Source organism: Urocitellus parryii, chromosome Y, assembly GCF_045843805.1.
Source record: "Urocitellus parryii isolate mUroPar1 chromosome Y, mUroPar1.hap1, whole genome shotgun sequence".
NCBI classification, from domain to species: domain Eukaryota; kingdom Metazoa; phylum Chordata; class Mammalia; order Rodentia; family Sciuridae; genus Urocitellus; species Urocitellus parryii.
In genome coordinates, this window is record NC_135548.1 from 23,463,529 (window position 1) to 23,485,654 (window position 22,126).

A 22,126-nucleotide genomic window follows, 5' to 3' on the forward strand; every position below is an offset into this window, starting at 1 on the left:
CTTGAAATGTTAGCCATGTAGATCCTTAATCTGCTATTTGCCTTTGTATTATGATTGTAAAAATCTTGTTAGCTGTAAGTACCCTAGACACCCACGTTCTTTGTAAGTTTTTGTGCTGTACAAACTTTTTCTTGAAGTTCAGGAGGATGATCTCTAGCATGGGGTCTTGTAAGAGACAGTCCGGGCCAGTTTTTGTGTACACAATACAATCTTGATTTAATTAGATTTAAAATTGCAGTTGGTGGTCTTTTCTTTGTGTTTTGGATCCACATTAACTTTTTCTTTAACTTCACTGTAAATAAGACCAAAGAACACAACAAAATCCTTTAAATGAGCCAGGTGCATAATAATAGTCATTCTTTACTGTTAGCACAGTATTCATTATAGAAATGATCTAAGCTTAAAAATTAAGAGGTAGCTCAAATATGAAGGGAGTTTAGGAGTTAGAATTTTTTTCTTTCAAAATACAGGTAGCAAAATAGCAAAAAAGATAAAATGTGAAGCATACATATATTAAGTAATATGCAAAAAATCACAAAAATATTTATTACAAAAAATCATATCTACAAAAATGATTCAAATTATCAGTCTTTGTGTCAGGAAAATACATTTGGACAGGAATGGAAGTGTTGGTTCTCTTTTTAAGTAGTTTTACTCACAGTGAATAATCTTTACACTATTTCTGCATTTTACTGGTTGGAATTAATTATAATTTATATATCTGTGAAAAAGGTACTGAATGCAGAAAAATATTATTGCTCATGTTTAAATCGCCTGCATTATTTGAACTTTTCCTTTTTAAACCAAAATCTGCATAAAACCATCTCTTAATAAATATCTCTATCTGTATATTAGCAGAAACTGATGTATAAAATTTGCTATGATAACTTGTGTCTTCATGTACTTAAAAAGTATAAATTTGCTGCTTAGAATTTAGGTATATTTTTTAAGGTGTTCTCTAGTTATTTATGTCTCTATACCAAGTTTTATACCAAGCTCTTAGTATGTGCGTTAATTACTCTGTGTAACAATGTAGGATCCATGTCTTATTTGTGACACTTTGTAACCAGAACTGTGTCTAAAGGGAAATATGTACAAGATGATTATCCAGGAAAAAAATATCTAATATTATATTTTATTTTATATTTATTTATACATATTTTTATTATATAAAAACACACTTTGGTCTGAAACTTCAGTGATACTACTGTATTTTAGCTTGAATTAGTTGTGAGAAACAAATTAAAAAGACTTTTCTCTTTGTTGGTTGGTAATTTCTGCAATCTCAGGAACCCAGTGAATAATAGCATAAATAAATAACTCTAGTTTGAAGCAGAAGTATCAAACTAGATGATGTTTTGCTTCTGCTTTCTATCTTGATCATTAGAAACATACCTTTAAATTTACATGGAACACTTTTCGAACTCTGTTCTGTTAGTTCTTCTAAAAAAAAATCAATGAAAGTGAAAAATAATGCAGGAAAGATAAATAATTAATTTCAAACAATTTATTTCTTAAAGTGAATATATTTTTTTTTTCAAATTACAAAAATTTTGAAACGTTAGAGAAGCTAAAAACTTTATAAATAGCCTAAGACAATTTCTCTTTTGCTCAGGACAGTAGACTATATCTCCAACTCTCTAGAATAGGACTGTGTGCAAATATGAAAAAAAAAAAAAACAACTGCTAAGATGCCCCACATGGCTTATAAATTTTAAAATCCTGACAGGAGCTCCAATATGCCATTTTTCTACTTTACAAAACACAAAATCTTAAATTTGTATACTTTTCAAACATTTGCAGAAGTATAATTCAAAATGACCTAAAAAAATGAAAAAAAAAAAAAAATCATTGAAGGACTTACCCACTGAACATGAGGAATTATAATATTGAAGCCCTTATATTAAATGTCTTTTTATCATTGTCAAAGTTTTCCATGTTTATATTACCAATACATGAATCAAAATTTTTATGCATTTAATAACAAATATCTTAGTTCTTATTTTAGTTGGTCTTTTAAAAAATAATAGTAATTAATATTAATAATTTAATGCTCATACTTGTTAAAGTATGAAACATATACTTTAAAGCTATGGCTATAGCAAGTGAAAAATCCAGCCTACTTTCCTTTTAAGATTGGGAGCCATCTTGTCACAAAGGCATTAAATGTTAATTTCTGCTTCATTATAAATTACTGTGATTTGTAAACTTGCTTGAATTGCCTGCCAGTGCCTTGAATTCACCCATGTCTGGTTTTCCCTGATGAGATAACAACCCTCCCTGAAACTTTTGTGATGACTCATAAATTCTGGCTTTTTCTGGCCAAATAACAACTCACTCTAAAACTTTAGTGGTTCATCATAAATTCTGATGTTATCATCTAAACTTACTCCCTAAGTGCTGAACCATTTAGACACTTAACCTACTACCTGCCTTTGTATTATGCTTGTCAGAATCCTGTTATCCGTGTAAGTTCTCAAGATACCCCCCTTTTGCAACTTTTTGTGCTATAAAACTGCAGTCCTAGAGAACTGGAGTGCTGTCTTCTTTTCCCATGGGTTTCAGGAGAGACTGTTATGTTCAAATGCAGGACCCCCAAAAGACCACCAGAGACCAAGATCGATGTAAGCACCAAAGAGGTGTTTATTGCAAGCTAGCTCAGTCCTACACACACACAGCAACTGGTGGCTTAGAGGCCCTGAGACCAGGGTTTGCAGCAGTTTTATAACTCTTTGGGGAAGGCAGGTACCTGACATACATCATTGCATCTCTTAGCAATACATCACGCACCTTGGGAAAATCATAAACAACTCTAAAACATGATTAGCACATTCACTGATGGGAACAAGTTGGGTAAGGGCAATTGGTTAGTATAAAAGTGGAATTCATTTGAACTTACTGGCTTAGGCCACAAGGGGAGTAAGTGCTGAACTATATGTTTTCCCAAAATGTTATCAACCACAATAAACTACTGGAAGGGCCATCTAGCATCCCAGGTATTTTCCCTGTCTCATGCTGATTGGTGGCTGCTAGGGGGTTGCTATGGGTCCACACCTAGCCTAACTGAGTCAGGGACACCAGGCACAGCATATTTCTCCTGTTATTTGTAAATAAACAGATCAGCATCATGGGTATGCCTATACCCATAGGAGTGCTCTGTGTGTCTTTCCAAGGACAAGAGTCATGCCCCCTTCCTTGGACAGTCTTTGCTCTGAGGTAGAGTCTTGTTTTTCACCTGGTACCTTATGTTTTTTTTATGTATTTTTTTAGCTGTAGCTGGACACAATACCTTTATTTCACTTATTTATGTGGTACTGAGGATTGAACCCAGAGTCTTGCACATGGGAGATGAGCACTATACTGCTGAGCCACAATCCCAGCCCCTTATGTGTTGTTTTTATTGAGCATTTTTACTTTAGGGGGTTTCTTCCCAGTTCAATGTTCAATCTGTCACCTAAAAAGAACAGAGATAAAAAAATAAATTAAATTTGATAGTTATTGTCATTATTTTATATTAATTCCTGAATCATATACAAGCATATATAATCCATACACTTAAATGACCTTATATCTAAGTTTAAATGAAAACGTTCTGTTGGTTGGGTTAGTTCCCACTTATGGAAAAAACCTTGTCTTAATATAACAGCAGCCTGAGACTCTGAGGTATGTTTCACAGATAAAAAAAAAAAAAAAAAAAAAAAAAAAAAAAAAAAAAAAAAGCAGCACGCAACGACGAGATTCTAGCCCTTATTCATTCCTGGATTGGATAATATTCCCTGTCACTCAAAAAAAAAAAAAAAAAAGACTCACTTCACTCAGATTCAATGTTCATGATCTGAAGTTGAGAATACTTCTTGTTCATGTCTCCCTTCCTTAGAAACTGTACCAGAACTATGATTGACTCTGTAAAGGGAGCACCATAACCAATCAGATATATAGAAAAAATGTTGATTGATTGTATACTCTCTTCTAAGAATTCTCTGTTCAGATCCTTTGCCCATTTCTTGATTGGTTTGTTGTTGTTGTTGTTGTTGTTGTTGTTATTTGCTTAGCTTTTTGAGTGTACCCTAGATATTAGTGCTCTGTCTGATATATGAGGGGTAAAAAATTCATTCTAGAATGTAGGCTCTCTCTTCATTGTTTCTTTTGCTGAGAATAAACTTTTTAGATTGATTTCATACAATTTTTTGATTATTTGTTTTAATTCTTGTGCTATAGGTGTCATATTAAGAAAATTGGGGCCTAATCCCACATGATGAAGATTAGAGCAAGCATTTTATCCTATTAGAAGTAGAGTCTCTGGTTTAATTCTTAGGTTCTTGATACACTTTGAGTTGAGTTTAGTGCATGGTGAGAGATAGTGGTTGTTGAAGAGGCTATATTTTCTCCAGTGCAAGTTTTTGGCAACTTTGTCTAATATATTATAATTGTAATTTTGTGGGTTAGTCTCTCTGTCCTCTATTCTGTACCATTTGTCTTCCAATCTGTTTTTTGTTTGTTTGTTTGTTTTGTTTTGTTTTGTTTTGCCAATGCCATGCTGTTTTGTTACCATTGTCTGTAATCTAGTTTCAGAGCTGGTGTAGTGATGCCACCTGCTTCACTCTTCCTGCTAAGGATTGCTTTAGCTATTCTTGGTCTCTTATTTTTCCAGATAAATTTCAGGTTGCTTTTTCTATTTCTATGAGGAATGCCTTTGGGATTTTGATCAGAATTGTAGTAAATCTGTATAGTGCTTTTGGTAGCATGGTCATTTTGATAATATTAATTCTGCCTATTTATGAGTAAGGTAGATCTTTCCATCTTCTAAGGTCTTTTTTGATTTTTTTCTTTAGGGTTTGTAGTTTTTCTTGTTTAGATTTTTCATCTCTTTAATTGAGTTGCTTCCCAAGTATCTTATTTTATTTGAAGTATTGTAAATGGGGTAGTTATCTTCATTGCTTTCTCAAAAGATTTTTCACTAATATACAGAAATGACTTTGATTTATGGGCATTGATTTTATATCCTGCTACTTTGCTAAATTTATTTATTAGGTCTAGATGTTTTCTGGTGGAGCTTTTTTGAGTTTTCTAGGTATATAATCATATCTGGCATTTGCAGGTAAATGGATAGCTTTGGAGAAGATAATGATGCTAGCCAATTCAAAAAAAAAATGCCAAGTGTTTTGTCTGATATAAAGAGGCTGACTCATAATGGGGTAGGTAGGGGGAACATGAGAGAAACAGATGGATTCTAGATAGAGCAGAAAGGTGAAAAGAAAAGGAAGGGGGCAGGGATTAGCAAGGATGGTGGAATGTAATAGAGTTAATCATCAAAAGTACATGTATGAAAACACAAATTGGTATCACCATACTTTATATACAACCAGGGATATGAAAAATTGTGCTCTATACATGGAATAAGAATTGTAATGCTTCTGTTGTAATTTATTTTTAAAAATCAATAAAAAATATGAAAAAAATGTTTATAAATTATATACATTTAATATGTGCATGATATATATATATATATATATATATATATATATATATATATATATATATATATATTTATTCATCTATCTAGAGGAAGGCAAGTCTCTTCCTAAATTTTTAAAAAACAATTAATTTATTAATTTGTTCTCACTTGCTACTAGAGCAGAATGCATTTCACTTTATTGTACACAAGTGGAGCACAAAATTTTATTTCTCTTATACAGAAAGTGTAATTACAAAACCCATGTAACTCTACTTTGTGTACAAAATATTTCCATCTCATTCCACCATCTTACTTATCTCTATACTGTCTCCCATCACCTTCCTCCCATTTGTCTTATTCAAAGTTTCTTCATTTCTTCCATGCTACCTCCCACTTCCCTCATTGTGAATCAGCATCCATTTAGCAGAGTAAACATTAGGTCTTTGGTTTAGAAGATTGATTTACTTGCCTTAACATGATATTTTCCAACTCCATCCATTTACTTCCCAATTCCATAATTTTATTCACTTTTAATGCTCAGTAATATTTCACTGTGTATATAGACCATATTTTCTTTTTCCATTCATCAATTGAAGTGCATATACATTGGTTCTATAGTTTACCTATTGTGAATTGTTTTGCTATGGACATTGATGTGGATATGCCACTGTATTAAACTGTTTTTAGCTCTTGTTGGTCTAAATTGAGGAGTGGGATAGCTGGGCCAATGATGGTTCCATTTGAAGTTTTCTATGGAATCTCCTTATTCTTTTACAGATTGGTGTCACCAATTTAGAGTCCTACCAACAGTGTAACAGTGGGTCTTTTTCCCCACATCCTCACCAACACATATTTTTGCTGTTTGGAGTAAGATTATATTTTAGAGTAGTTTTCATTTGCAATTCTTTAATTGTTAGACATTTTGATCATTTTTTTATTTATTGATTGATTGATTATTTATCTTCTAAGAAGTGTGTCTCTTCAGTACCATAGCCCATTTCATTTAATTATTGGGAAATTTGTTTTTTGGTATTAAGTTTTTAAAGTTCTTTATATATCCTGGAAATTAGAGGTTCTATCTTATGTGCATGTGGTAAAAATTTGTTCCCATTCTCATGTATTACTTTTTACCTCACTGATTGTTTCTTTTGCTGAGAAGAATCTTTTCAGTTTGAATTCATCTCATTTAGTGACACTTGTTTCTATTTCTTGTGCTTTAATAGTATTCCTAAAGAAGCAAAATTTCAAATCCCCTACCTGGTATTGCAGGTGTATGATATCATGCATAGCACCACAATTTATCTTGATTTCAAGTCCACTTTCTTAAAGGGCTTTAATCCTAGGAATTAAAAGAAAATGTTATAGACAGGCCATTGGGTCTAAGAACATTTCATAAAATAAGGAATATACCATTAATCAATTTAAATAATAGACTAAAATATTTGGATCTGGGGAAAAATACACACACACACACACACACACACACACACAAATCACACACCATACACATTCTTGTTAAATCTCCCTGCCCTCACTCAGGGCAGTTTCTCTCTAGTTTTTTATATCTCAGGAGAAATATTGGTAAAAACATGTATCTTTCACCTGTAGCATAAAAAGAAGTGATCATGATCATGTCTTTCATCTTCCTGAACTCAGGACAAGCATAACTCTCAAATATGGTACTGTGACCTGAGATTTTCTGGAGTCTTGAAATAGTTTTGAGGGTGCTGTTCCAAAATTATGTATACTTCATTAGTAATATTTTAGTCACATAATGGTAATTTTCACATAGTTGGTATTTTGGGTTATGCTATAAAATTCAATTTTTATATTTTTATATGAATTCTAAAAAAAGTAATTATCTTCACCTCATATAATTTTAATGTTCAATCTTTTTCCATACAAGAGAAATTAACTGAAATTTTACAGGTTTGTCACTGTATTATTTTCATCCATAAATATTATATTTACATATATAATCTACAAATTAAATGCTTTTCTGGGTTGGCTGGATTTTACTTGTCCAAGGATACCTCGCCTTAAAATATCTGCAGCATGAGCATCTGGATTTGAATTCCCAGAGCCTCAAAAGAAAAAAATAATAATTGTATAGAAAAGACCCTTGAATTGTGACATAATTTATTTCTGGATTTGAGGTTATCTCCTTTCACTCAAAAAAATTACTAGGCTCAGATTGAGCATATAAAGACATAAGCTGTGTCCAATCAGGAGCCCTTATATAAGCATTGTCCAATCCAGCACACATTCAGTAAAGAGAAGCAAGATTTGTCCATCTGGTGTGAAACCTGCCAGTGTGGGTATCCATTTCTAGGCTCCCTCACTTTTGTTCAGTGACCCTGATTTTTTCTCCTGTATATGTACTTTGTGATTTGTAGGGAGGATACTTGGTTCCTAAAACTACAGTAAATGATGAGTGTGCAGTGAAATCCTGAGACTGGATGGTGAGTCTGGTTGAAACTGGCTGCACTGACTATGGTGGAAACTGGCAATGGTTGGCTAGAATCCCTGGAGTAATCTTTAGTTTCTGTAGTCCTGTGTCTTCTTCTGAGAAAGGTCAGCCATGGATCTCCACTGGCCAGTCAACTGGAGCATATATTAACACTAGACCCTCAAAGTCCTTTAGTATCCTATAGAATATCTTCAACCCCTACCTTAAGTTCTATCTGAGAACATTTGTGGCAACATTTCAGTATCTTCTCAGATTTTGTTGTGGATTCTGGAGTGGGGAGATCATTAGAATCAAAACTCCATGTATTTTTTTTTCCTCCAGGAGGGTGGGTGAGATACTCTATAGTTATCTCAGTTTTTCTATCTTCCTGAATTCATTCTCCTTCTTTTTGTACATTGTGGTATTGTGGATTGAGCAAGAGGTACTGTACCACTTAGCTACATATCTGGTACTATTTTATTTGTTTTTATCTTCAGATAGTTGCTGAGTGTGATTTTAAATTTGTGCCCCAGTATTGTTAGTGGTATTTATATATAAAATTTTAGCTTCTTGTTCAGTGACAACTTCCCCCTCCCCAAGTATTATCAGTTACTTTTTTCAGTATTATCAGTTACTTTATCCATATTATATTTCAAATGAAAATGATATTTTCAATTGTTATACCAAAACAGGATGAGACTTTTAAAGTATTTTTTTTTTCCTCTCTGGGTACAATGATACATGCATATTAATTCCAGAGACTCGAGTGAGTGGCTAAGTCAGTAAGATTATAATTTCAAGGTAAACATCAGTGACTTAGGTAGACCAATTACACAATTAGAAAAACATGTCTCAAAATTTTAAAACATGGCCGGTTATGTATCCCAGAATTAACATGCTTCTGTTTCAAATCGCCCGTACCATACAAAAAAAAAAAAAAAATTAAAAGCAAAATGTTTTGTTGTTGTTTATGAGCATTTTACATGATTGAAAAGTAAAGAAGAATCCCTTGATCTTGGCAAAATCCTGTGTTTCTATTGTTCCTTTGTGTCTCCAAGGGCAGACCACCTGTCAGAGTGTTTTTATGCTCTGATTTCCTTTTATGGAATGTATATGAGAGCATTCTCATTCCCTACTCTAATATTTTCCTGGAAGGGTGTTTCAGAACTATGTAATATGAGGATCTCACAGCTGGCACATCTAATGCCTCTTGTAAGTCCAGACCAGTACTTGGGGCTTTTCTTGTTCAAGAGCAGTATAAATGTAGAGGATTTAGTTTGTCAAAGAAGTAACTGAGAGAACTCTGAACTTCCATTTTTTTTTAATGTCTTCACTAATTTTATAGTCTGGTACAGTGTTTCTTTCTTCCATATTCATATAATTGGAGTACTACTTACTATTCCACTTATTCAGAGTAGCCATTCTAACAGCTGTGCTCAAGCTGCAGAAGATCTTATAGTTGGATGGTGCACTAAAATTCAGATGCAAGCTTTTTAGATTCTAGGGTGCCTTATGCTCACTGGAAAAAAAAAATATTGTACAACTATTTTAGAAATAAAGTGGGATCTGTGATTCTAACAAATTTTCTTCACTAATATTAGAGATTTTAGCTCATTACAATGTTGGCACACCAATGTGAAACCACTCTTTTTTGATCTAGGGAGATTTGCACCTGCTCAGTTGCCAGTGTTTTCAATGCTTTGAGGTTTCCGATGTAGTCTATTGAATGTAAAAAGTTAATATCGGGATGAATTACTTACAGAAAGAATTGGTTAGGTCTGGTGTTATTACTGAAGTGAGCTGGGCGAGAGAGTTCAGGAAGTGCTAAATTGCCACTTTGGATTTCAGTGGTGGTCTGTATTTCTCTGTTAATATTTTGGGACTTTCTATATAAAAGTTCAACTTTCAGAATGAGCTCTTTGCATTTTTCGAGAATGTGGGCAAATCCCTCAAAGGGATTAAAGATTCCCTTAAGATTTAACACCTCTTCCACTCTGGTCTAATGTAAAAAGTTCATGGATCTTGCATGGCTTAGAAAACCATTTATTTTCCCCTCTGGAGTTGATACTCATATACATCTTATTCCTTCCTCTGTGTGTACAGATAAATTAGCATTCAAACCTCGAATGTAAAAAGCTTGCATGAGTTTCAGTACACCAGCCAACTATAAGATCTTCTGCAGTTTGAGCACAGCTGTTAGAATGGCTACTCTCAAAAAGTGGAATGGTAAGGACTACTCCAATTATGGATATGGAAGAAGGAATCACTGTGCTGGACTATAGGAAATTTAGAGTTAAATATGCTGTATTTCAAACACAAATCAGTCTTTCTTTTTCATATCAACACTGGATTTGGGCATTTTGTTCCAGTAATATGGCATATTGCTCTAATCAGGATAATGCTCAAGGGCATTTTACTCATCTCTTGGTAGATTTTTTTTTTTTAGTTTTCCAATGTGTGTGCCTCTAATTCCTTTACAGTTTCATTAGGACTCAAAACAGGAGTATATATTTATTTGGTGTATTCATAAGTGGAGAGAGCCTTTTATTCCACTTTTATTTTTATTTATTTTTTAAAAATTATCTTTCTTGGGCTGGGGATGTGGCTCAAGCGGTAGCGCGCTCGCCTGGCATGCGTGCGGCCCGGGTTCGATCCTCAGCACCACATACCAACAAAGATGTTGTGTCCGCCGAGAACTAAAAAATGAATATTAAAAATTTCTCCCTCTCACTCTCTCTCTCCTCTCTCACTCTCTTAAAAAAATTATCTTTCTTTATATCTGCTGTTTGGTGGATGCTTGTGTATAATTCCAATGTCAAACACATTCTGCACACAAGTCCCTATTTGTGATCTGTGCCTCTTGGTCTAACATCTACCTTGAGTTTGGATTGTATCATTCATTCACATTAAATACTTTTATTGATATGTTTTGATTTATATACTTAAAATACTTAACAATAAAAATGATATTTGCATACATATGAATTGTTCTATGTAGTTTTCTGTATTGTGATTTCTTTATCTTAAAATTACTACACTATTGTAATAGCATAACATGTATTAGTGTCAGGTAATTATCACTAGTACATTTGCTCTTATATATGAGAGAGTTCTTGGCTAATTTTATATACACTTAAATTTCCAGGAAAATTTTAGAAGTTTTTGTTTTTATCTATTCTTTAACAAAAAGTAAAGCATGGTAAAATTTTGACCAGTTATTATTATAAATTTTGACCAGTTATTATTATAGGTTAAATTGAGAAAAATGGTCATTTTTATAATAGTTTTCTTTGTAAATATGTTGAATATTTCAGTCTTTTATGTGCCTTTCTGTATTTTTATTTTCTCAAATACTACATATTCCTTTTGTAAATATACTTGCATATGAAATGCAATATTCATGTAACATCAGCATAAAACATACATAGTATTTTATAGTATATGTCAAACTAGATATAATACATCAACAAAAATTCTAGCTTCTAGAATTTACTATTTATAAAATTTAATAATTTTTTCTTCCTCTTTAACCATGCCCCTTTGTTTCAACTCTGTAGGAATATGGCTGTATTCTCATATGTACAATTGCTGTAATATTAATCTCTGTTTCTTGTGTGGGTGTATCATATACATTTGATTACATACCATTTCTTTCTTTTTTTTTTTTTTTTTTTTTTTTTTAGTTCTCGGCGGACACAACATCTTTGTTGGTATGTGGTGCTGAGGATCGAACCCGGGCCGCACGCATGCCAGGCGAGCGCGCTACCGCTTGAGCCACATCCCCAGCCCTGATTGCATACCATTTCTACTAATGGATAATAAAAGCTTAAATTATTATTTTCCTTTTTTGTGAATGCATTTATTCCACATATTCATCAATACTATTTTATTCATCTATATGATGTGATTTTATTCAATGTTACCTAATTTCTAAAGATTTTGAGTTTTAATGATTATTGAATATTCAGATATATCCTTTTTAAAGTGGCTCTTCAAGAATTTATTCTGCTTTTCTTTTGCAATAATTTGTTTTTTCTTCTTATAAGTGTTTGATTATATGTGAGAAAATTATTTTTTTACTTTGTCATTTTGCACCTTTTAATGTAATCATTTGATGAATAGATTTTTTATATTAATATTTTGTAATTCATAAGTTTAAACATATTATATTGTGTAATTTTGAAAACAAAAATATATTTTTTTGTGATATTAGGGATTCAACCAAAGTGTCTTATTGCTGAACATATCTTCAGCTCTTTTTTAAATTTTATTTCCAGATGGGGTTTGCTCAATTTTTTCAGTTGGCCTTAAATTTTCAAATTCATGCCTTAGATTCCAGAATAGAAGATATTTCAGGTGTGGAACACCATATGCACCCTATCTTTTGTATGTAAACTTTTCAGCTTTGTACTTTCTTATATATTTCAGTATTATTAATTAATAACTTATATTCACCATTTAATGTGTCAAAATATGTTGTTATGTTTTATGAGTGAAGGATACAATATAACATTTTATTATCACTCTTTTTCCCTATATCCTAGCATCTTTCTTTGGAATGAATGCCATTTTTCCTCTTTCCTGCACTGTAATCTTCATTATGTATCACTGTCTAAATAATAAGAGACTTAATAAGAGTTTTGTTGTTGTTGTTTTCTGTAATTCTACCATTTATTTTATTATGAGGTCTACCCTTATTGATTTAACTTTATAACATCAATCATGTGGCATCATGGTATTTTGGTCAGCAGTAGAGTTTATGTACAACAGTGGATATAGCAAATATCTTAGCCATGTACTAGTGTATACCATCTAGATTCTTGTCATTACACTCAGAGAATGGAAAAATTGCAGAATATTCTTAGGATAAATTTTCCAGAGTGTATTTCCATCAAGTGAGAAATCATTATATATGCATTTATTTGTAATTATGTACTATATAATTGACATAATTTTTATTTGTTGAATTTTCAAATTTGCTAGTGCTTTTAAAATTGTATCTGCTTTTTAAAAATTTGTACTGAAGATTGAACCTAGGGTGCTTAACCATGAAGCCATATCCTCAGTCTTTTTTTGAAATGTTTTATTTAGAGACAGAGTCTTGTTGAGTTGCTAAGTGCCTCACTAAGTTGCTCAATACTATATATATATATAATATTGTCCTAGAATTTATGATCCTTTTTTTCTTATCCTCCTCTGTCACTGGAACTACAGTTGTCCATCACTAGACCTGGCCCATTTGTTTTTTAAAAGCACCAACATTGATATTGGTAAGTCTCTCTGTGTTATGTTCATCTTCAATAGCTTCTAATTTTGATCTTTTGCTTAAGATTTTTTTTTTTTTACTTTTAGTTTATAAAATTTAGTTTTCTTTGGGATGGATGACTTGATAATAAATTCATAGTCATTTTATGGCTTTCTAATTTTTGTCTGTATGTTTTATTTTCAACCTCAGGTTTAGATGAATTACGATTATTGCAGCTGTATGAAGGTCTAAGTGAAAGATAATAACCTGTATGGACATTGTTAAAGTAATGGAACCACAATTTAACCCAGTTTTTCAACTGTCCTGTATATACCCTAAGGACATAAAATCAGCATACTACCTTGACACAGCCCCATTAATGTTTATAGCAGCACAATTCACAATACCTAAGCTATAAAACCAACCATTCAATGATGAATGAGTCCATTCACTGATGACAGAATAAAATACTGTTGCTTATGTATACAATAAACTATTAATCATCCATAAAAAAGAACTACTTTATGACATTTGCCAGTAAATGGATGAATCTGAAGATTTTATGCTAAGAAAAACAAACCATTTTTTAAAACCAGAGGCTGAAAGTTATTGCTGATATGTGAAATCTAAAGCTCATAAAGTGGGGAAAGTTAAGAAAAGAAGATCAGTAGATGGAACGATGGTAAAAAAAATAAAAAATAAAATAAAAAATGAACAAAAAATAATGAGTAAATAAATAAATAAAAGGGAAGGGGATAAAAGTACTAAAGATATATATACCTGAATGAATCCTACCATTATAGCCACCAACAAGAACAGGATTTTAATTAGAATAAGATATATTCCATGCTTGCTTCATACCATAAAAATTGATTTTACTATCAGGTAGAACTAGAAAGAATCAATAAAAAACAACAAATTATATGTATATTCTATTATAAACATCATACAATATATACCTCAACCAAAGTAATATATATATATATATGTGTGTGTGTGTGTGTGTGTTATCTTGTATGTTGAAATGTTAAATTTATAAAAAGGAAAATCCAAAAAGATTGTTGTTGCTATTTTATATATGAATAACATACACAAATATCATAAAATTTTTGAACTTAAATTCACTATTAAATATTTCCATTAAGTGGTCTGTCTACCTTGTTAAATTTCAAAATTTCTCTTCTACCTTTGGTATTGGAATTACTAGCCACCTCACTACATATTAAGAACAGCCACCTCTATTAGAGAAATATCAAATTAGATTCTACACTTAGTAAATCTCTGATTATTGGTCATGCAATTAAAATTTGAGGATTCCCTTTCTTAATTACCATAATTTTCTTATCTGAACAATATGTATAATTTAGATCATGATATAACAAATTACAAAATATATATTTTTGTGGTAATGCCTGAGTTTTACATTGTGTTTCATAAATGTGGAGGATATATACTTTTTTGAACTGAAGTCACTTTTTATGCAGAAGTAAATAATGATATCTTTGTGTTCCAAAACACCACCTACATGATAGTCTACTAACTCTCATTTCAAATTCAATTACATTACAGACTGTGCAAATAATCAATGTGGTTAATGTGTTATTTATTTACCTATTCTTATTTCAGGTACTGTTAACATTTAGGGATATAGCCATTGATTTTTCTGAAGAGGAGTGGGAATGCCTTCAGCCTGCTCAGAAAAAGTTATATAAAGATGTGATGTTAGAGAACTATAGAAACTTTGCCTTCCTGGGTAAGTTTTATTTCCTTTTAATTTTTTAAATTAATAATTATCATTTAATTAACTTCTGTTGTATCTTCTGAGAACTTCTGTATAAGAATGAGTTTCAGATTTGTGTTTCAAAGAAAAAGTGCATTTTTAGTACAGATATTTTACTCTTTAATATATATTGTTTTACTCTTTAATCTCTCTCTTTCTTGGCGTGTTATATATCTTTCACTTTAGATAAGTAGTACCTAGCATAATTTAGTGATTTATAGCCTACACAAAGCAGGAGACACAGTTGAGACATTCAAATGTCAAGGAGAAAACAAAACTAAAAAATGTTGACAGAGTAGTTGTTCAGCAGAAAAAAAATTCAGAAGCTCAGGTGTATCTCTTTTGATTGTAATCATTGACCACATACTTCCCTACATTGATCACATTTTCAAATTATTTGTAATTCTCTGTTTTCTTATGTAGTAATTTCCCAGTTTATTCAGATTAACCACCAAAACTTAAGTTTTGTTGTGAGAACCAGCATGATCTGTTACAAATTTTCTTGTGAGGAATCCTGTAAAGAATCAAACAGAAGAGAGAGACACACACACACACAGTGAAAAGGAAAAAGGAAAAAAACTGGGCACTCCTCTTCATGGCCACACATAGTATACCCCAAAATGACATAGCTTCTCTTACCATAAGTACATTCTAACCCAGTATTATTTAATCCCAAGTGCTAGCTAACAAAGATAAGGTATAGTTAATACACACATAGAGCCCCTTCTCCCTAAGGACATTACCACAGAAACTAGATAGTGCACCTGTAGGGTTGTCTTAATAGCTTCAGGGAGAAACTGCTTGGCATTACAATTGTGGGACTCAGAGTGCCAGTTACCATCACCCCCACACTTTGCTGTCTATTTCCAAGGTCAGAATACCTACAGCTCCCTCCTTTTTTAATGTCTTTTGAATAAATATTATTAATATCTCCTTAATGCTGGTGGGGGCAAAAAAAGGGCAGGCATGAAAAAAAGGGCAGGCAAGTGCTAACATCAGTAAACATCCACCTATGAATATTTTTGACCCAGATGAAATTGAGTAAACATGAAGTAAGCCAATGCAACAAGTATAAATGTCCATCATCTTGTTAGACCTTATTAATGATATCTTACGGTAATCTATCTCTTTTCTAATAAAATTACTATTATCACTTAAGTGGAACACATATAAGGAACACATGTTATTAAATTTCTGATATCCTTTATGATGTAACAATAACAGGCAATCAATTGCAGCACGAATGTCAATTATGGCTTGACAATGTTGTTTTTATTCTTCATTAAGCATATTAATGATTAATACTTTTTATGATAGCATAGGAGTGTTTCATAGTAGTTTTGTAAGCCCCTAGAGCTAGTCTAGGGAAACCCACAATGTAGAATGTCAAAGCATCAAATTCTGCCTTAAAGTGAAGGTTTACTGAATTATCACAGTATTTATCAAGATGAATAGACCTTTTATGAATAAATTGTGCTGGATTTTTGACTTATTAAATACTATGTGGATGGTAAGGGCAGTTATTCTGCTCAGACAAAAATGAATACCATGAAACATTTTTGCACATGTATAACAATTTCATCCAAGTGAGTCAAGATTTTGTAATGGTTAGTAGAAGTCCAAGTCTGACAGTACTGAATTTCTCACAGCTGGTGTACAAAAACAGAGTACAATGTTATTAAGACCAAAGCATTTACAGAGGTTTGTGTAAGTTTAGCAATCAAAGCAGTAACTAAATTATCCAGAGTACATTCTGATCCCATTTGAGCCAACGCCTGTTGAGCTGAGGCTGTTAATGGTTTTATATTCCCTTCAAGTAACTGGAATTATAGTATATTGGGTTCCTCTTTTAATGTTTCTCCTCTTTTGAGGACAATGAATATTCTCTTGTTTGGAGGGACTCTTCTCTTTTTTGTTGTATGGAGGGACTCTTCTCTTTTAGTTTTATATATTTATATAATTGATAAGCCTCTCCCATATTGGCAGAATTTCAGCTTTGCATACTAGTGTTGCCCCTCTCATTTCTTCTTAAAGAATTATTCACATACACAATTTGTTCTTATTATGTTAATATTTTTGCCTCAATTTCTCTCTCTAAACTTTCTTTAAATAGTTATTTAGTGTTCTTTGAGTAATTCATTACCATCAGTATCCTAATGTTTAATTCTTAATGTTTTTTAATCTTTTCTTGTCACTTGGATTAAGCCATGCTTCTCTTTGTTTATATTTGCTGTACTATTTTTTTATTTGTTCATTAAAGGAGCCAATAGTAGATTATACCAGTAGTTAATTTGGGGAAACAAAGTATTAAAACTTTTAAATAAATAAAAATATGCAAGAACAGTGCTGCATCCTTGTAATATTAGGTAATTGGGAGGCCTTGCACAATTACTTCATGTTTGAAGGAAGTCACAGAAATTTAGAAACAACATGACTCAAGCAATTTTTAAAAAGACTTGTATTGTAGTTCAGTGATATAAATTTTTTTGGGTTAATCTCAAGCATCACACATGAAAAATTCAAAGTTGGATGACCTAAAGATCTAGAATTACCAATACTAAATAGGTATCCATGAACAATTAAATCAGAAAATTGAAGAGATACCTCTGTTTTTGTGTTTATTGCAAATATTGTTTCAGTATTCAAGCTAGGGACTCAATGTGCCCATCAATAATCAAATGAGTAAAAATATTTTACTTATATACTATTATTATTTAGTTATGAAAATGTTTTGGTTCATAAAGTGTTATAAGAAATATATGCAGGACATTGCATTAAGTGAAATATGGCAGGCAGAGATTAAGTTGCAGGAACATTTGATTCACATGTGGAAGTCAGAAATTTAGTGAGTAAAATTTTGCTCACCAGGTACTATATTTGAGAAGGGTTGATATTATAGGCAAAGTCTCCATATTTTTTGTTGTTGTTGTTATTGAGCATAAGAGGGTCAAGAGTTTTGTTTTACCACATGGTGAGTTTATTATGTTCTTTATAAATACTCGTAAAAGAATAAAACTGAAAATTATATGAAATAATGATTGTGTTAATTCATTCTATTCAGTCATTTTACCTTGTATATATAGTATAAAATGCCATGATATATTTAGTAAATAACAAAGTTTTATTTGACAATGAAAGACATCATCATATCACATGAATTTCAAAAAATAAAAATCAATTTATTATACTTTGTTGTCATATGTTGACTTCATCCAAGTATTATGGCCATAGGTTATTCAAGGTTTTTATAGTCTTTTAAAATGTTTTTATGGAAAATTTTATAGACATATATGTGTATATTTCTTAGTAATTTTTTGTTCATATTTCTTTTTAAGAGTTCATAGCCTCTTTAACCTTATTGAATATTTGTTTATTATCACTCAAAATCTACTTGTTATTTTCATGTCTCTATATAATGGTAGACAAAGACCAGTTTTTGAACACTCTTTGGAAAAGCCATCAATGTTTTTATGTTTTACATTTCTCTTGTTCTACTGAGAGTAAAGGTAGCTGGTAGATATTTCCTAAATAAACAATGTTATCTTATGGAGGACAAAAGGCTGTGAATGATTAAAGTAACATACTTTCCTTCTCTTTATTATATTACTCTTCTTAATCATGTACTCCTCTTGAATACTGTGGTCTCTACAAGAATTTGGGTAATATTCTCAAGGTAATTTTTTCTGTACATTTTTGCTTTACTGATATATTTTTGGATTTATGATGACTTTGTACTTACTAATCTGCTACACTCCTGATGTACTTATTTTACCTTAATTTCATGTTATGTATGAAAAATATATTTATCCCAATCTAGTAGCTATTGTTTTATTTATTTTTTGTTGTTTATTTCAGCCATGACTCATCATGATACCCAAGAACATTCATCCAAAAAGGGCATAAAACATATATTTCACAAAGTGATAAGTGGAAAATATAGAAGTTGTAATCTTGATTGTTTACAACAAAAGAAAATATGGAAAACTACAAGTGAGAGTGAACACCAGAAATTATATACAAATTCAGGCCTTGTTAACCACCAGAAAATTTCAACTGGAGAGAAGCCCCACAAATATAAAGAATGTGGCAAATCTTTTAGTAAAAAATGAGGTCTTATTTACCACAGAAGAACCCACTCTGCAGAGATGCCCTACCAATGGGAAGAATGTGATAAAATTTTTAAAGAAACATCAATCTTCATTAAGCAAAGAAGAACTCACACTGAAGAGAAGCCCTACAAATGTGAACAATATGGTAAAATTTTTAGTCCAAAATTAAACCTTATTTACCAAAGAAGAATTCACACTGAAGAAAAGCACTACAAATGTAAAGAATGTGGTAAATCTTTTAGTCAAAAAACAGGCTTTATTCAACACAGCAGAACTCACACTGAAGAAAAGCACTACAAATGTAAAGAATGTGGTAAAGCTTTTAGTCAAAAAACAGGCCTTATTCAACACAGCAGAACTCACACTGAAGAGAAGCCCTACAAATGTAAAGAATGTGGCAAAGCTTTTAGTCGAAAAACAGATCTTTTTTGCCACAGGAGAACTCACACTGGAGAGAAGCCCTACAAATGTAAAGTATGTGGCAAAGCTTTCAGTCGAAAATCACACCTTATTTGCCACAGGAGAACTCACACTGGAGAGAAGCCCTACAAATGTAAAGAATGTGGCAAAGCTTTTAGTCAAAAAACAGGCCTTATTTGCCACAGAAGAACTCACACTGGAGAGAAGCCCTACAAATGTAAAGAATGTGGCAAATCTTTTAGTCAAAAAACAGGCCTTTTAAACCACAGCAGAACTCACACTGGAGAGAAGCCCTATAAGTGTAAAGATTGTGGCAAAGCTTTCAGTCGAAAATTAAATCTTATTTGCCACAGCAGAACTCACACTGGAGAGAAGCCCTACAAATGTAAAGATTGTGACAAAGCTTTCAGTCAAAAATCAAACCTTACTTTCCATATCAGAAATCACACTGGAGAGAAGCCCTACAAATATAAAGATTGTGACAAGGCTTTCAGTCAAAAATCACACCTTATTTTCCACAGTAGAACTCACACTGGAGAGAAGCCCTACAAATGTAAAGATTGTGGCAAAGCTTTTAGTCAAAAATCACACCTTATTTTCCACATCAGAACTCACACTGGAGAGAAGCCCTTCAATTGTAAAAAATGTGGCAAAGCTTTTAGAAAAAAAATAGACCTTATTTGCCACAGCACAACTCACACTGGAGAGAAGCCCTACAAATGTAAAGAATGTGGCAAAGCTTTCATTCGAAAATCACACCTTATTTGCCACAGGAGAACTCACACTGAAGAGAACCCCAAACAATGTAAGGAACATGGCAAAGCTTTTAGCAACAAAACAGCCCTTATTCACCACAGCAGAACTCACACTGGAGAATAGCACTACAAATGTGAATAATGTGGCCAAACTTTTAATAAAAAATAAAATATTATTCTCCGCAACAGAAGACACCCTGATGAGTGTGAAATGTGAATAAAGTGGTAACACTTTTAAAGAAAAACTAAACCTTATTAACAATACAATTTATACAGAAAAGAAACCATACAAATGGAAACAATGCAGCAAAGCTTTTAATAAGAAATCAAATCTTTTTCACCACTAGGCTATTTATTCTGAAAAGAAGACATATAAATGTAGAGAATGTAGAAACATTTTAAATTATATATCATATATTACTAGACATCAGAAAAAACACACTGGAGAAAAGCTCTACAAATGAGACCATTGTACCATTCCTCTAAGAAGAGGTCAACTTTTAATCCTCAACACAGTATCCACAGCAGAGAGAAAGTTTTGAAATGTGAAAACTAACAATGTGACAGTGCCTCAAAAATTTATTCACCAATTCTAAGCACCTGTGGATACATACTGGTTAGAGTGAATACAAATGGGAAAAAAAAATTCATAGCCACATGTTTCTTAAACACAACTGAGTTTTGGTGAACTCATTGTGCACAGAAACCCTAAATAGTTAAATAATATTTCCAAAACTTATTCAAATTTTAAATTCATTGAATATCTGAAAACTCATACCAGTAGTGAACATTGAAAAAATGTATGCCATATATGACAATGAAACATTTGTAATAAACACTTTGACAAATGTGAGAGTAAAGTCATTATCTATACATTACATCTTGATGCATATGAGACTCAGTAAAAGACAACTCATTTCAATGTAGAAAATAAGTAGTTGTCTTTAACTTTTGCTTAAATTTATTAAGCATTTTCAAATTACTTGGTAGAAATATCAATCATAAATATCATACATATATAGTGCAGAGACCTCATCTTTGAAAGCATATGTTTTTTCTAAATCAAAAATTATTATTTCCACTTTTGAGTATGGTAGAAAAGAATTATATGAAATCTATTTTTTATGTTTAACACTGAATTGTAATATTTTAAACTTTATTTTTTATTTCAGTTTAAATATAGAGATTTTAAAACACTGAGCCACATTCCTAAGACCTCTAATCGCTTTTTCAAATGTTCTCACTGTCTTGCTAAGTTGCTTGAAAGCACATTAAGTTTCTGAGGCTGAATTTAAACTTCTGAAACTACTCAGCTTTCCATTTTGCTTGGATTACAAGCATGGACCATCATGCCCAGCTTATAGTGCATTTTTTTTTATCTTATGTATTCCATATGTCCTTATAACTAAATATTTGTTTAAATGTTAAGACTCATGTATTTCATCCTGTTGTTAAACGACAGTCATCACAGTGTTCCACTTGACTAAATGTTTTATGTAACAATAAAATGTAGTATTGAGTAAATAATACTCTAGCATCTCTTAATACTTTTACAAATTTTTTAAAGAGAGAGAGAGAGAATGAATTTCAATATTTATCTTTTTTAGTTTTCAGCAGACACAACATCTTTGTTTGTATGTGGTGCTGAGGATGAAACCCAGGCTGCACGCATGCCAGATGAGCATGCTACTGCTTGAGCCACATCCCCAGCACAACACATTTTAATCAAACTTAATGTGGAATATAATTTGCATAATCAGATCATTATGATTTTTTTCTGTTTGTTTTCATGGTGAAGTTACGAGTTATAAGAAGGCCATAGATATAGGAAAATAAGCCCCAGATTTTCATATTTGAATTATAAATTTTAACATTTTAACTTTTTAACATTGTAACATTTCCTAATGATTTGA

The 22,126-nt window shown here is 31.9% G+C and overlaps 1 protein-coding gene across 1 annotated transcript in view; it reads left to right on the forward strand.

Annotated features, from left to right (window-relative positions):
- Positions 1-20,574, forward strand: part of LOC144250980 (uncharacterized) — a 491,282-nt gene extending 470,708 nt beyond the window's left edge. The window contains exons 5-6 of the mRNA XM_077794129.1: positions 19,430-20,179; positions 20,561-20,574. Coding sequence (XP_077650255.1) covers positions 19,430-20,179; positions 20,561-20,574 — 764 coding nt within the window. The remainder of the gene's footprint in view (positions 1-19,429; positions 20,180-20,560) is intronic.
- Positions 20,575-22,126: the final 1,552 nt, after the last annotated feature.